The sequence below is a fragment of the Vigna angularis genome, chromosome 2 (genome assembly GCF_016808095.1).
Source record: "Vigna angularis cultivar LongXiaoDou No.4 chromosome 2, ASM1680809v1, whole genome shotgun sequence".
In the NCBI taxonomy this organism is placed as follows: domain Eukaryota; kingdom Viridiplantae; phylum Streptophyta; class Magnoliopsida; order Fabales; family Fabaceae; genus Vigna; species Vigna angularis.
In genome coordinates, this window is record NC_068971.1 from 12486465 (window position 1) to 12502098 (window position 15634).

The 15634-nt window shown below is 33.4% G+C and overlaps 2 protein-coding genes and 1 non-coding gene across 4 annotated transcripts; 1 reads left to right on the top strand and 2 right to left on the bottom strand.

The window, feature by feature from the left end:
• Positions 1 to 1017: 1017 nt before the first annotated feature.
• Positions 1018 to 7045, top strand: LOC108328889 (uncharacterized). The gene is made up of 4 exons (XM_017562773.2): positions 1018 to 1348; positions 1540 to 3197; positions 3650 to 4695; positions 6237 to 7045. Exons 2-4 carry the CDS (start codon positions 1707 to 1709, stop codon positions 6352 to 6354), a joined length of 2655 nt encoding a protein of 884 aa, XP_017418262.1. The 5' UTR covers positions 1018 to 1348; positions 1540 to 1706; the 3' UTR covers positions 6355 to 7045.
• Positions 7046 to 7472: 427 nt separating this feature from the next.
• On the bottom strand, positions 7473 to 7564 carry TRNAY-GUA (transfer RNA tyrosine (anticodon GUA)). Its single transcript is given in 2 exon segments — positions 7473 to 7508; positions 7528 to 7564. It is a non-coding gene; the product is annotated as a tRNA-Tyr (tRNA).
• Positions 7565 to 10943: 3379 nt separating this feature from the next.
• Positions 10944 to 14738, bottom strand: LOC108326841 (CBL-interacting protein kinase 18). Of its 2 annotated transcripts, XM_017560422.2 has the most exons (3): positions 14578 to 14723; positions 13061 to 13106; positions 10944 to 12951 (listed from the first exon to the last, which is right to left on the bottom strand). In XM_017560422.2, exon 3 carries the CDS (start codon positions 12524 to 12526, stop codon positions 11138 to 11140), a length of 1389 nt encoding a protein of 462 aa, XP_017415911.1. In that variant the 5' UTR covers positions 12527 to 12951; positions 13061 to 13106; positions 14578 to 14723; the 3' UTR covers positions 10944 to 11137. The 2 variants fall into 2 exon arrangements, with proteins under 2 accessions (XP_017415911.1, XP_017415910.1); XM_017560421.2 differs by lacking the exon at positions 13061 to 13106 and having other exon boundaries at positions 14578 to 14738.
• Between the last annotated feature and the right edge of the window lie 896 nt (positions 14739 to 15634).

Sequence of the window (15634 nt, forward strand, 5' to 3'; positions counted from 1 at the left end):
TAGATACGTGCTTTCTTTCTTTTTTAGAATTTTCACACACCCTATATAAATGACATAACTATATTTTGACTCATGGATCATCTTGATCCATCACTTATTTTGATCGAATTGGAATACAAAATAAATTATTCAATAAATTTAATATAAATAAAATTATTTAAACTCAATTTTTTGATAAATTAATTCATTTAATCTATCATTCATGATGGCTATATTAGAGTGATTTTTACTAAATTAAAAAAAATACATATATATACTTGGATTGTATTAATCAATTTTTATATTTTCTTATTGATTTAGATGATTTTTTTAAAGATAATGGAATTTAGTTAAAGATACAAATAAAAGATGAGTTATTAGGTTTGAAAGTAGTGTGAAATAGGTAAGAGAAGAAGTTCTTGAACTAGTTGTTGCATAATGTGAAATGTACAGTAAAAGAAGGGAAAAAATTACAACAATTAAATGTTTTATTAGAAGAGTGAATGAACTGTATCATTTTTTAATAAAAATACAAAGTAATATAATTTTATTTTTGATAAATTAAAAATTTCTTTTAAAATTACTGAAATTCAATTTATAATTAAAGATATTGATAGTGATGTAATTTTTTCTGATACACGACTCAAATTTTTATTCATCCAATAAAATAAAAACATAATATTTCCTGCAATAGATACTTTTTTTTAATATTTAACTATGTGGGATGGGCTTTCTGCACTAACCCCAAATAATGCAATTAATTAATCACAGAAAAAATCACATTGTACTGTCATTTAAAATATTCATTTTCAAATATTGTCTTTCAACAATTTCATACAATTATATATATATATATATATATATATATATATATATATATATATATATATATATATATATATAAATGAAATGAAACCCAAAATTATTAATGAAATTAAACAAGTGCCCAAACACCAAAATTGTTCCGCTGCGAAAGAACAAAAATTGCCAGAAGAAAAGAATGTAGGAGAGAGAAAACATACACCAAATAAGAAAAGAGAATAATAACAGTCGGCCCGGTTCACCGACTCCGGTTCAGTCTATCCACATCGCGACGGTTCAGTGACATCGCTTGTTCCGATTTTGTTTTTCATTTCCTTCTTCAGTGCATTCTCTCTCTCTTTTTCTTCTTATCTTGTTTCTCTCTCTTCTTCTCGCATTGTCTCTCTCTCTCTCAACACTCACTGAACAACCCGCGACGGAGGCTCCGACCAGAATCGGACGACTCAACTCCAGCTCCGAACACTTTCATGTGCTCCGGCCCCAATCTCATTTCGCTCCCATTTCCACCGATTTTCATCTTCTCGTTTTCACCATTGACGCCGAATCTGTGAGTCCTAAATTCCCATTCCTCTCCCTTTCGATTAATGACACAATCACGTTGGACCAAGCTTTGAATTTTTCCTCTTTCATTTTTCTGTCGCTTTTATTTTTTGAACTGTATTGCGACCTTTGTTGGGGTAATTTTGAATTCCAATGTCAATTTCTAAATATTCTGAATTTTTTCTGTTTTCTTTTTAGGTTTGGGATTTTAGGGTTCTGAAGTTTCTGCGTCTAAACCTGGGGGATATATACTGGGAGGAGGGGGAAAGGAACCCCGAATTAGGGTTTCCTCGGAAGCGTTGTTTTTGTTGGGAAAATAAAGAGGGTATATTTGGGACTAAGAAGAGGGTTAGGTTTAGAGGATAATGTGTATATTGTGTGTGATTCAGAAGTGGTCTCGCCGGGTTGCGACGATGCTACCTTGGTTGGTTATTCCGTTAATTGGTTTGTGGGCACTTTCTCAGCTTCTGCCGCCTGCTTTTCGCTTCGAGATTACTTCGCCTCGTCTGGCTTGTGTTTTTGTGTTGTTGGTTACTCTCTTCTGGTATGAGATTTTGATGCCTTGGTTGTCGGCTTGGCGCGTGCGGAGGAATGCACGGATTAGGGAGAGGAAGAGGTTTGAGGCCATAGAAATGCAGAAGTTGAGGAAGACAGCTACTAGGCGGTGCCGCAACTGCTTGAGTCCTTATAGGGACCAGAACCCTGGTGGGGGTCGGTTTATGTGTTTTAACTGTGGTCATGTTTCTAAGAGACCGGTTCTAGACTTGCCTGTGCCTCCAGGGTTAGGGATTTCCAATTCCAGTATAGTTAAGGAGTTGGTTGGAAAAGGTGGCAAGATATTAAATAGCAAGGTATGGTCTGAAAATGGATGGATGTGCGGTCAGGAATGGCTGGAGAATGGCAATTGGGTTGGTGGGTCTATTCCAGGTAATCCTAGCAACTGGAGGACGAGTGAGAGTACTGGTCTTTTTGGAGGAGCGGAGCATTGTTCGACTGAGAGGTCGTATTGTGGTCTTTTATTTTTGGTTTGCAAGCTTTTGACTTCGTTTTTCAAGAGCATTAGATGGCTCTGGAGAAAGGCTTTTAGAGTTAGTTCAAGAGAAGAATGTTCATCCGACGCTGAACATAGAGCATTCTTGGCAAAGAGGGGTGAAAATGGGGTGGGCCTCAATGAAAGTAGAGGGGAAAAAGCACGTAGGAAAGCTGAGGAGAAAAGACAGGCTAGGCTAGAGAAAGAGCTTTTGGAGGAAGAAGAGAGAAAACAGAGGGAGGAGGTTTCAAGGTTAGTGGAGGAGCGGAGGAAACTGAGAGATGAGAAAGTGGAAGCAGAAAAAGATCACAGCAGATTATCAAATCCCGGTAAGGATAAAGAGCGCAGGAAGGAAGCTGAAAGGAGGCGTCAGGAAAAAAGAAAAGAGAAAGACAAGGGGTCCAGTAAGAGCAACTCTGATGCCGAAGAATTGGAGAGAAGAGCTGGCAAGGAAAGTGAGCGGAAGCGGGACTTTGACAGAAAGAATGAAATGGATCGCCGAGAGCAACAGAAATCTGGGTTAGAGAGTGGTAAGGGACAGAGTATGGACAATGTGCCTAATAAAAATGTCCCTGCTAACTATAATAACCGAGGAGGCACTGGAGCAAGGTATCTTGACCGCATGCGGGGCACTTTTTTGTCTTCTTCAAAGGCATTTGGTTTCAGCAGGGGCAATACTATTCCAAGTACTGTCGTGAAAGAAAACAAGTTTAATAGTTCTGTAGATCTTGTTCATACTGCTCCCAGCCGGAGAGAAATATGTCCTCCTGAGCGTCCTGCTGCAAAATCGAATTTAAATTGTGATGATAGGAATATCACTCATTCTGTAAGTCGTCTTGCTTCCTATATCCTTATCTTTGCGCTTTTGCAATACTTTTCTAGCATGTTATCTTGAGTGTTGATTAGTGATGGAGTGCTAGTTGCTTTTTTTCCTTATAAAAAAAACATGTGGTTTACAGATCAATATTACTGTCAAATGCCTGGACAAGGATTTTACTGTTATTTCATCTTCAAACATGTCTATTGTCACTAACTTCCATTTTGTTTGTTGACATTCTAAACTTTCAGTCTTTGAGATTTTTGAACAACATAGTTTTGTGATGTTCTAATTAATTTTTATTGCTTGCTATTACCGTATATAATCTCGATGCTCTAGTTAATAATTGCTTGCTATAAATTTATATTAATTGCTTATTAGAAGTCTATATGATTATCTTGGGTGCACTGTAAAAATACGTACTAATGAAACTGTATTATCATGATAATTGTTCCTTGCAGGTACTCCCGGAATCACAGCCATGGAGTACGACACCTAAAAAATCATGGCAGCAATTATTTACTCGATCTTCATCTGTTTCTCAATCTTCAAATTCCAATGTAATATGCAGACCAAATTCCAAAACTCTAGTAGAAACCAAAAGCCCTCAGTTGTCTGCCCAGTCACCAGTTACACAAACATTTACCAATCCCATTCAATTTGGTCTTCCATCACCATTTAATATTTCTACCCATGCAAGTGTACCAACTAGTAGTAGTCTAGGTTTTTCTCCTGCAATTGAACCATTGTTTTCTCCAGTTGGAAATACACCGCACGGCTTTCGGCAAGATGAGCCAGAGCTTTTTGAAGACCCCTGTTATGTTCCTGATCCGGTGTCCTTGCTTGGGCCTGTTTCTGAGTCACTCGATAATTTTCAGTTGGACTTGGGAATAGGCTTTGGGACGGAGAATGCAGTAACAAAACCACACTCATTGAAAAGCATATCTGCCAGTTCTGATATTAATAAGCCATCTCCGATTGAGTCACCATCATCCCGGGATAAACATAGCTGTTCTAATTGGTTTCCCAGTACCCCCAAGGGCCAAGACAGACATGGTTTTCCCCTGGATGATGCAGCTGCAAATGAGAAGGGGACGTGGCAGATGTGGAGTTCGTCTCCCCTTGTTCAAGATGGTTTAGGTTTAGTAGGTGGCCGGGGGAGCTGGCTGTTATCCTCACAAAGGAACACACCAAACAAGGATGATTTTGTGGTTTCATCTTCTCAGAAGGCTATGGCTTCGTTTTTAAACAAAGAAGATAACATAATATCCAGCACCCAGTCTCCACAAAATGTTTTTCTTCCTAATGGCCATAGTGGTGAGAACTTCAGCCCCGTTACTGGTTCATCTGGATATGATCCTTGGTCACAAAGTGCTCTCTTCCCACCATTGTCAAGTGGTCTTATAACTCAGGGGGCAGCCAATCAAAATGATATAATATATGGTAGCCCAAGTGAATCTGCTAGTAGCCATGGGCTTGATGGTTCTTCGGCTAACTGTTGGTCCAAGTATGTATGAACTTTTTGCCTAGCCTATATTGGATAGCTAATTTGGAATTTCTGCTTTACATTTATCGTTTATATTATTGTTGAGCGTTTTTATTCGAGGAAACTTATTTAAAAAAAAATGAGAAACAACAATTCTTATTTTTCAAAATGAACTGTAGATCTGTAAACATTGATGGGAATGCTAAACCTTTTACTTCTTTTGTTTCAAGAGTCTCGGTCATGTTATCTAGGTGATGATACGTTGGGAAAACCGTTGGTTTCTGTGGTGAAATTAATTTTATTGTACGTAACAAGTGATGGAACGTTTGAATACAACAGCATGTGTTGATCTTAGTTTTCCTCTGTAGTCTCTTTGTTGAATTGTGTGGGTTGCTTATTGATTATACTTTTATTTTAACGGATTGATTGAATAGAATTGCAATTCTTCCGTACAGAAAACTAGCTTATAAAGAAGAAATATGTTAATGTTTCGAACGAGGATGAATTACTTTTTAAGCTTATTGTTAATGGTTTGACTGTTTGACTGGAGGTATATATCCAAAACAGTATTTCCATCTCTAACCATGCTTCATCAGAGAAAAGCGAGGTGTAGAAAATGAAATATAAATATGATAAAAAAATATAGCATCACAGCTTTTGTCAAATTTCCATGATTTTGTCTTTTCTGCTGTCCACATACCAGTCATGTATATGAAAGGTAATTTAAGTGTTTGATTGAAATGGATTCCTGTGACTATAGACATCTTTGGATGTCTGATATATAACAGAATAAAATGTATTTAGCACCAAATTTACCCTTTTTATGTTCTTTAGTTTTACTAAAGGTGGAATTGTTAATTGTCAAATGATATTTTGGATTCTTGTGAGATCTGTGTACTGAGGATTCATCTGTGTGATATGTATTGTGATTTATTTATTCATGAAATGAATTCCGTATGCAATGGTACGGGACAGAAAGGGATTAAGTTGTTGGTGTTCTACAGTATATTTATGTTCTATTTGATTGAGTCATGAAATGTGTGATTGTGTTCGTTGATTAGCTCTAGCTGTCATCAATTTGTTTGTCCTTTCAAAATAATTGTTTGTGAATATACTATCAGCTAAAATTTCAAACTGCGGACTTGTTGAACCTGGAAAATAATGAAATAAAAACTAGTTGAACCAAAAAAAAATTAAAAAGAGACCCTCATAATGGAAGTTGACAGTAAAAGAAGAATCTCTTGCCCCTAAAGTAGAATTATGGCGAAGTCTAATGCCTGAAATACTTGGACTATTACCCTTTTTCCTGCTTATGATGGCATGACGCATGTACCGACATTGTGTCGGATTTATTTTTCCTCCTTGATTATGCAAGTCCTTCCTCCCTCTCTAATACAATTTTTAGGGTTAGTATAGACGGTTGAAAACTGTTGTTTGGAACTTATACTCTTGCGTATGTATGATTTTTTTTTTCAGCATCTAAATGAAGTTCTCACTTTTTGAGACGGTAGATTTAACAGCTTTGGTAGATTTAACAGCTTTGGTTTTTGTTTGCTTTGCAGAAAGGAATGGCCTATAGATGGTTCTGTGGAAAGCATAGGGAAGTCAGCTGTTTCAAGGCTATATGGTGGAGGTCAACAGCCAACCTCGGATGTACAGTCATTTTGGTCATTTGATTAAAAAGATGATAGTGACAGGTTATGAGGGATGGACTTGATAAACAAACACAACTGTTCTCTTGAGGCAAATAGCCTCTTTTGGGGGAAGAGTTTAGAATACTGAACCCATTGTATCTTCCTTTCTTCTTTTTAAAGGAAGATTGATGTTTACATAACGTTAGCAGCATCAATAGGAATACATGTTGGATTGGATGCACTCTGAGCAAGGTAACAAGAGAGGTTCTGGTGCCCCCATTTCTTTGGAGAATGGTGCTTCACATTCCCACATGTGTCACGATCTTCAAATATGCAGCAATTGATGATGTTCTTATTCACAAATTAACTCATACTAACATGATCCGCAGCCAATGTGTTTGTTTACGTGGCCCTCTCATTATTATGAATCCAGCTGCATCTTTGACCGCATTGTGCACAAATTCGGGTGTGATTTTACCTCATCCGTTTTACCTAACTCATCCGCTGTTTTATTTTTATTTTTCTTCACTCTTGTTTCCTCACGATGAGAGGTTTTAAATCCTTTATCAATGCGTTCTAGAATTAACGAAAATTGATCGTTAAATAGGGTTCAAATCAAGTTACTGATTGCTGCTTATTACACCATATAAGAAACTATCCCCACATGTTCTCATTCATGAATGTAAATGTTATGTAATATCCGTTCCGAAAGGATAGCATGAGAGGAGACTTTTATTCGGTGTGCGTAAACTGTCCTTGGAGTAAAATTTTGTAGAGCGAATGTCTCTACTGCAAATGTAGTTTGGGCGTAATAATTATAGCAAGGGATGCAATCCTAAGGAAGCCTAAAGTAAACATTTTCATTTATTTATCACATAATTAATTTTCTTGTTATTTATGCATAAATCATTGTTGAAACATAAATAATTAAAACTTACTATATACTTTTCTGTCGAATGCAAGATGTTGAATCCTTTGCAGAGAGAGCAGAGCAGTATGTGCTTGGTAAATCAGATAGTTTGGCTTTTCGTATAGAATCATGCAAAAAACTATGGTTACATATGGCGCATGTGCATCCAAATGATTAGAAAAACCAAACTGTATTTTTTTATTGATACACGTGTACATATCTTGAGATAACATAAGAAAAAAAATTAAAATATTTCCGACCTGCCGGATTCGAACCAGCGACCTAAGGATGGCTATTTGGATTTACCAACTACAGTCCTCCGCTCTACCAACTGAGCTAAGGTCGGATATTGATAAAGGGTGAAGTTTTTCTTATAATAGTTTAAGGACACACCTTATAACATGTTTTGCTTATAGACTTAATTTTATATTTTTATCAGTAAACTTTTATTGTTTTGTATTTTTTTTATTATAATAGATTCTATCATCTGCGTTTTAAAATTATATACACCTTTTGTTTTTTCAGCAATCCAATATCAAACTACTAATGTGTGGTGAATTCAATAATACATACACCTTAATTATTAAATTTTTAATTTCGGGAATTTTACCACGTAGGTTTCCATTTCTTTAATTTTATCCTGAGATTATAAATATTTTAAGTCTTCTTCTTTTGGATACCAATTTATTATCAGCGTGTTGATATGATCAAAACTAATTCCAAGGTTATTGCTTTAGAAGAAATTGAGTAAAAATAAATATAAAGTATAAATTTGTGTAGAAAATTAAATTTGCGTTTGTTTATGTTTTATAGATTATCCAACACAAAATATCTTTATTTTATTTTTTATAATTATCAAATGAAAAATTATCTTTTAATAATTAATTCGGAGAAAAGTATATTAAATATTAGAGTAATTTTATTGTAATTGTCTACTTGTGTAATTATAGTTATCACAATCTTTTCTTTTACTGTTACTATTGACTGTGCACTCAAATTTAATTGTATTATAAGAGAGGATATTTCTCGACCATATCTTTTCTTTTACTGTTACTATCGTCGAACCATTATATTATGTGAAGAGAGCATTTATTATGTCTAATAGAAGGAGGATGGTTGAAGAAAGAGAAATTGGACCCTAACTGTTATCTTAGAAGCCTAAACGAAGATGCAACAAGTTTGTTGAGTTTAAAAAAAGAAGTGTTAAGGAGATAAATACCTTAATGTAAGAGAATTTTGGGTTAAAAACGAGGGTCGAGGAATAAAGTAACGGTTGACATGGAAAGGGAAAGAAAAACCTTGATAACATGAAACTGGAGTAGAAAACTCTACTTCACACTACCAAGACACCAACTTCTTGACAGTAGAAGAGAGCCCCTAACACTCCTTTATAGACGACATAACGGATACTTCCCCGAACCATTATGATTGTAGAAGTAATCCAGATGAGCATATTGTCATTTATACCATTCAAGTCAACCTCTATTCAACTAACAATTTCATCGTGTACAAAACTTTTGCCTCAACTCTAAAAGAGACAGCCTTAAAGTGGCCTGCCCGTCTTCTCTATTACATAGACTATTTTGACACACTGACACATCCTTTGCAATACATTTTTTCACGAACCGACGTTATCAACTTACCTTCCTCACACTCCTCAACATTACCTCCACATATAGGAAAAGAAAAATTTCTGCAAACCTTTATTGAAAAATTCAATAAAATAATCCTACAAATAAAATACTTAAACCCAAAAGTGATTCTCCACGTTGAATATATATTTTATTTATTTTTTCTTTTTTTTGTCTTAGGTGAAGGTTATAGTACTATTTTCTGGTTTTTGGACTTTTCATGGCATGCACCTTATTCCATAGTTTATTATTTTAATGAGTTTAGATTTCTTGCCACAGAGAAGTTTTGACACCATTACCAGTGCTTAGTATTAAAGTTTATTCTTAGTTCTTTGCATTTTCTTATAAGCAACCTATTTACTTTCACTAAAAATGTAATGTATGCATGTAGGTATACTTTTAATTAAAAATGGGAAAAAAATGCAATGTATGAATATGTAGGTATAGTTTTAATTAAAATTAAGATTAAATATGTTTTTCAGTTTATTTAAATTGTTTTCAAAAATTATGTTTGTCTCTAAATTAAATTATATATTTATTTTATTTTTTTATTCTACGTAAAATATAATACAACTCTCATTAATATAATATTATTATTTTTTCGTATTATATATATATATATATATATATATATATATATATATATATATAATTGTTTGTTTTGTATATTAAAATTTTTGTCACAGTTGTACTCGCTCTGCAGTTGAAGGATTTCAGCAAAACTAAACCTTTCTTTCTTTTTCTTGTCATTATTGTCATTGAACAATAAAATTACAATATAAAACTGTTTCTTTTAATACAATTAAAAGCGATCATAGTTTCTGGAACTTGTTACCAAATATAGTGTAGTAGTGATTTAATACAATTTTAATATTTTTTTATCAGTTTTCTGGTATTTTTTTTATATTTTAGTTAGTAACTATTGATTTAAATTTTAACTTATCAGAGCAAATACATGTAAACCTTTTTTACGCAATAGAAATTGAGCTTGGATGCTTAAAAAAATAATGCATTGAAGCTACAAATCTGACATTCAAGAAATTTAAATTGATTTTTAAAACATTAAAAAATTAAATATAATAAATTCAAATCAATTCAAATTTTAAAATTTCTAAATTTTCTGAAATTCAAAAGTTTTTCATCACAAGAAAAATCAATTATATAGAATTTTAAAGTAATTTTTTTATTATACTCAGTTTTAACTGATCCTTATTAATTTATCTAGCTTTATTTTATCGTTAAAATACGCATGGTGCCTATTATACTAGGTCTAATTTACTAAAAACTGATATTGAGTTGCAATTTACTTTAATAATAACAATACCAAAATCTATCATAATAATAACAATGACTAACCACACATAATATTGAATAATAATAACGATACAATAAAAATAATAATAACAAACAAGTGACACAAAAAATAATAATAAAAATAGTACTAATATTGTTAGTATAAATGATAATTACCTATACAACTTGATTATAAACAAAATTTTGAAATGTGATAAGATTTTCAAATTCTAAGATAAGATGCCAAATTTTAAATATAATAAATGACTAAAATTATATTGTATCCCCAATTGGGACATAAACAAATTGTGATGCATAAAGTAAGATAAGATTAAATAATTGTAGGACTCTTCTTATAATTTATTTCTAATACTCAAAAACATGGTATGTTAAATTTGACAAAGTATATTTCGCATCCTTTGTCAAATTTTAAAAAGCAAACAAATTAAATAATGTTTTCTTTTTATCCAAGAAAAATAAATTATTTTTTGTTTTATTTTATTTCTAATATTTAAAATTTGAAAATTATTTTTATTGTCTACAAAATAAGTTAATTTTGATTTTAATTCTTCTATGATTTTAAACTTTCTTCCTTTCAAACCACTGTTTATAATCTCTTGAGATTAATGCGAGGAAAGATAGGAAACAAATATTTTTCGGTCCAAAACATTGGCCAATCAAAGTAAAAAATAGTATATGATATCATCTTTTTTTTTTTAATTTTCACCCAATCGAATTTCAGAGTCACCCTTTAAATAAAATAAAATGCATAATTAATCATATCATGTCCAAATCAATTCGTAGGGAAATTAGTAAAAAAAATCTTATTAAGATGGAAAAAAGCACACCCAAATTGGTGAACTTGGCAATTTGTGTAGACAATTATTCAAGTATCCATCAAATAAGACTGAACTAGCTAGCCATGTTATTCTGTGAAAAATAACAAAAGAAGCAGAGAGAATGAACAAGCAAAGGATGAAATGTTGATGAGGAAACTAAGGTTGCTGCTCTTCCAGAACAACTTCATGATGCTGTTGCTCTTGCTGTGGTTGTTCTCCTTGCCATGTCCAAACAATGTCTTCAAGTGCTGGTCTGATATCCTGTGTAAAAAGCTTCTGATACTCCATGGTATCACCATTGGACTTTCGAAGTTCCACCATGTGGAGCTGTGGCGTAATCTCAAAAATCTCAGCATCAACACCTATACTCCCTTTTCTGCCTTCCTTACAACCCTCCAACTTCAACAAGCCTCCATCTTTCTTCCTTACTTTCAAGCAAAGCCTCTTACAAATTTCTTCCAACTTAGAGATTATACTCGAAGCAGGCTTATTTGACATGAACCGCATCTCTTTCATTGGAACACTATCCTCAAACATACCAGATAAATCAAAACCAGTTGAGAAGGAGATAATAGCAAAAGCATTCAAGTTACCAGGCTTGGTCAGTTCATGCTTTGACTCTGCAATAGGTGGACCGTCATTCTCGCACGCTTCAAGTATTCCATCAGCATTCACGGGAGCTGGAGCTGCAGCTGGTTCTTGGTTTTCGGTTGCAGCAGTCATAGCAGGATTCTCCAACCCCACTTTAAACCAAGAACATTTCATAATTCTGGCAATTGGTATCCTGGCCTTTGGGTTTGGATTCAATATTCTGGATAATAACCGGCGAACATCTGGTGCAAACCATTTAGGAAATTTGAATACCCCTTTACTGATTTTCCTGTACATCTCCATCAGATTTGAATCATGGAATGGAAGATGACCAGCCAACAGAACAAACAAGATTACCCCACATGACCATATATCTGCTTTCATCCCATCGTAACCCTTTCTGCTTATCACTTCTGGAGCAACATACGCAGGGGTACCACATACAGTATGGAGCAACCCATCTTGGCGTTTGGATTCAGTAAGGGCACTCAACCCAAAGTCTGAAACCATCAAATTATCATTTTCATCCAAAAGTATATTTTCAGGCTTTAAGTCTCTATGACACACACCCCTGCTATGGCAGTAGTCAACAGCGCTAATCAGTTGCTGAAAATATTTCCTAGCAGCATCCACCTTCAGCCTTCCTTTGAGTACCTTGTTGAACAGCTCACCACCTTTTGCATGCTCCATGACAAAGAAAATTTTGGTTTTGGTGGCCATTACCTCATAAAGCTCAACCACATGTCGATGTCTGATTAATCTCATCACTGCAACTTCACGCTTAATCTGATCAACCAATCCAACTTTCAAAATTTTTTCCTTATCAATTGCCTTAATGGCCACACTCATGCCAGTTATCAGATTCCTACCATGGTAGACCTTTGCGAAGTTCCCTTGGCCTAATAACCTACCAAGTTCATATTTTTGCAGAAGCACACCTCCCTTCTGTTCCATTTTCTGCAGCTCTTTTTGTATAAGACCAATGCTACTTTCGATAGTATTATATACTGAGTCCAGGTACTTACGTTATCAGAAAGTAGTAAACTATTCCAATGATGCTCAAAGCTCAGCCATCTTCACAAACATCACGTTTTGATTTCACACAATTGCTCAGATTTCCAGCTTCCTCAGGCAAATGCGCATAAAACAGATATTCACAGTGGTCTATATATCCAATCTCATCAAGCATTAATAAGTCTAGCACACATGGTGCTACAACTTCATTAACACTAGAGAGGGAACTCTTAACTTTCAACCACATCTTTCAGCATTCCCTGGTTTTGGTAAAGGACACTAGATAATACCGAAGACGAACTCCTTAAAGCAGCACCCGCTTAGCTTTCAACCACCCAAAAGCAAAACATTTAAGGAAGGCGCATCTGAAAAAAAAGAAGGCAGAAAATTTAGTAGGCAACCTTAAACATCCAATCCAGCTAAATAAATTTAGAAAATAATTATTTAAATCTCTTGTGACACGTAAACTTCAACCTTTTCAGTATTTATGACTTCTCTCTGATGCTAGTGTTTTAACAATCTGGATGCATAAAAACAAACTAAGAAAATGAGCGAAAATCAAATTCCCTAACAAAACAGCAACATGTGACTTTTAATCATAAGATTTACAGGACTTAACTCCTGGAGGACAAATCAGCCAATTGATTCTAGTTAACTAGTTTGTTCTATAGATATTAGGAATAAGTGATTCAAAACATACAAAGAAAACGCGTTTTAACAATGACAGAAGTACATGCCTATATGATGCCAAATTAAAAACTATTAGATCCATCTAAGAGGTGAGTATGCTTCGTCAAAATTTAATCAAATAATCATTTAGCTGGTTAAATAAGTAAACACATTTGCCAATACCAACACACTCATGGGCTTGACACTTGAACAATGACTATTCTAACCTGAGACCATATTTTAAATGTGATCAACAGTGATTTCATACCAAAGCAAGCTAGGCAAACAAGTAAAATAGCATTCACATATCCATGGGATTTTCTTAAAACGTGAGAATTAGGTGAAACTCAGAAGGGTTGGAAATTTCAGATGGTGAAATTAGGCACTAGAAGCTTTCATATGCATTTGTTTCTACTTCCTATCAGATCATGACCTAACTTTCATAATTCTTCCATTATGTCTACCTAATTCCTTGTTTGTTTCACTTGTCAATGGTCTTTGTGGCATCATATTTTGAAGGGAAAAACATTTGTAGTTATTTCAACACAAAAAATTAAGAAGTAGATTCAATTTAAAAAATCGATACAGTACAAAAACTATTTGGAGTGTTTCAACTCAAAATTAGTTCTAGATTCAAAATCAATTTCTTTTATGTGAACATTTACCAAAAAATATATTATATGGCATTTCAACATGATTTTAGATGAACTTGAAACCAAACAAGCACAATTATTATCCATGCTTTACGATTGGCAAAAACCTCCACCATATGCAGCAATTTAATCGATGAAGAGACAAAGTACCAAAAAAAAAAGGTTTTACAAGGAAGAAACTAAGAAATTGTGAATCAGAATAACAAGCAAACCATCGGCAAAAAAAAATAAAATAAAACACCCTCTGCACCATCCCACACTAAAACACAAAACACAGAAAAAACAGTCTCTACAAAAGAAATATACTAAAACAACAAAATTGCTTCAAACGAATAAGAGAAAAATCAGTGATAACAAGTAAACGATCCACCAGAGGCGTCACCCCAACCAACAAAAGAAAAATAAATGAAAACAACACACTCTGTATATCAGCCCGGATAGGAATACTGATTGGGGTACAACGAGAGAGTGAAAAAGCTTTTGACTTTGCAAGATGTTGAACAAAACAGTGAGAACTAATACAAAAAATGTCGTTAAAAATGGAAATAATCTCAAACCTGAAGGCTAGTATGTAAAAAGCTTGAACCTTTCATGCAGAAGAAAAGAGCACGTATTTATTTATTTCAAAATGATGCAGAAGAAAAAGAAAAGAGCTGAGAAGGGTGTTACCTGTGAGGGGTTTGAGAATTATCGTTTTTCTGCAGGTGGCTCTGCAATCGGAGTGAAACAGAGAACTGAACAATTACCAAGAGATGGGAAAGAAGAGAAACACAAAATTTGCTGTCGTTTTAAGGTTTTTGGCAAACTTGAATTCCGCAGCTTCTTATATAAACTCACTTGACCTGATTTGTTGCTACCTTTGAATTCGTTAATTTTAATTTGTTACCTTTTATTACGAGTTTAAATTTTAAAAATTAAAACATAACCAAAAAATAAGGAAGATATTATTTTAACACAAAAATCTTTTGAAAGAGGTTATACTTTAAAATAAGAAAAATATATTTTTTCTCTATTTCTATTAATTTTTTATTTATGTACGTTTACATTAATGAAGACAACCTATAAAACTGAAACATTTTTATACTTACTTTTTTATTTACATATTTTTTTTATAATTTTATCTTTAATGTTGTTTTGACTGTTTTTATCGTGATAACTCTGTTTAGAATACTTACAGATAGTAAATTGCTAAGTATGGCCTGTACTGTATTGTGTATTTGATGATATTTATCTTTCACTCTTATTGAATCTTTTATATGGAGATTTTTTAGTTAAAAAAAATAATAATATAAGTTTAAGTACACAAAAACAATTTTAGCACGAGTAGGTTGAGCAAAATCATTAAAAAAAGTTAAATTATATAAATTTATCTAACTAATCATTTGTTAAATTTATTATAAACCAATCATTCAAAATAAAAATTAACATTGATAATGCTCGAAGACATTATTTCACATGTTTACCAAGAATAGCATTCTATATGATTTAATGAAATATATATTTCATTTTATTCACGTGTTTTAAGAAAAAAAAAATTAGGACTTGTATACTCTTTTAAAATATTGACGTGAAAAGCATAATTATTTAATTAAATCATCTTAACAATCTTCACACCTCAAGTTTCCCTTATTATGTGGAGCACATCAAAAGAAAAAAAAAATAACGTAAAGTTATGAAGGGAATAAGTCAAAACTCACGAAGAAATTAAACAAACTTAAAAGGAAGG

Bases quoted from the DNA above. Each gene is read 5' to 3' on its own strand.
- LOC108328889 (XM_017562773.2), top strand. From the start codon at position 1,707: ATGTGTATATTGTGTGTGATTCAGAAGTGGTCTCGCCGGGTTGCGACG. The intron at 3,198-3,649 runs GTAAGTCGTCTT...TGTTCCTTGCAG, and splicing joins ATAGGAATATCACTCATTCT to GTACTCCCGGAATCACAGCC. The intron at 4,696-6,236 runs GTATGTATGAAC...TTTGCTTTGCAG, and splicing joins TCGGCTAACTGTTGGTCCAA to AAAGGAATGGCCTATAGATG.
- LOC108326841 (XM_017560421.2), bottom strand. From the start codon at position 12,526: ATGGAACAGAAGGGAGGTGTGCTTCTGCAAAAATATGAACTTGGTAGG.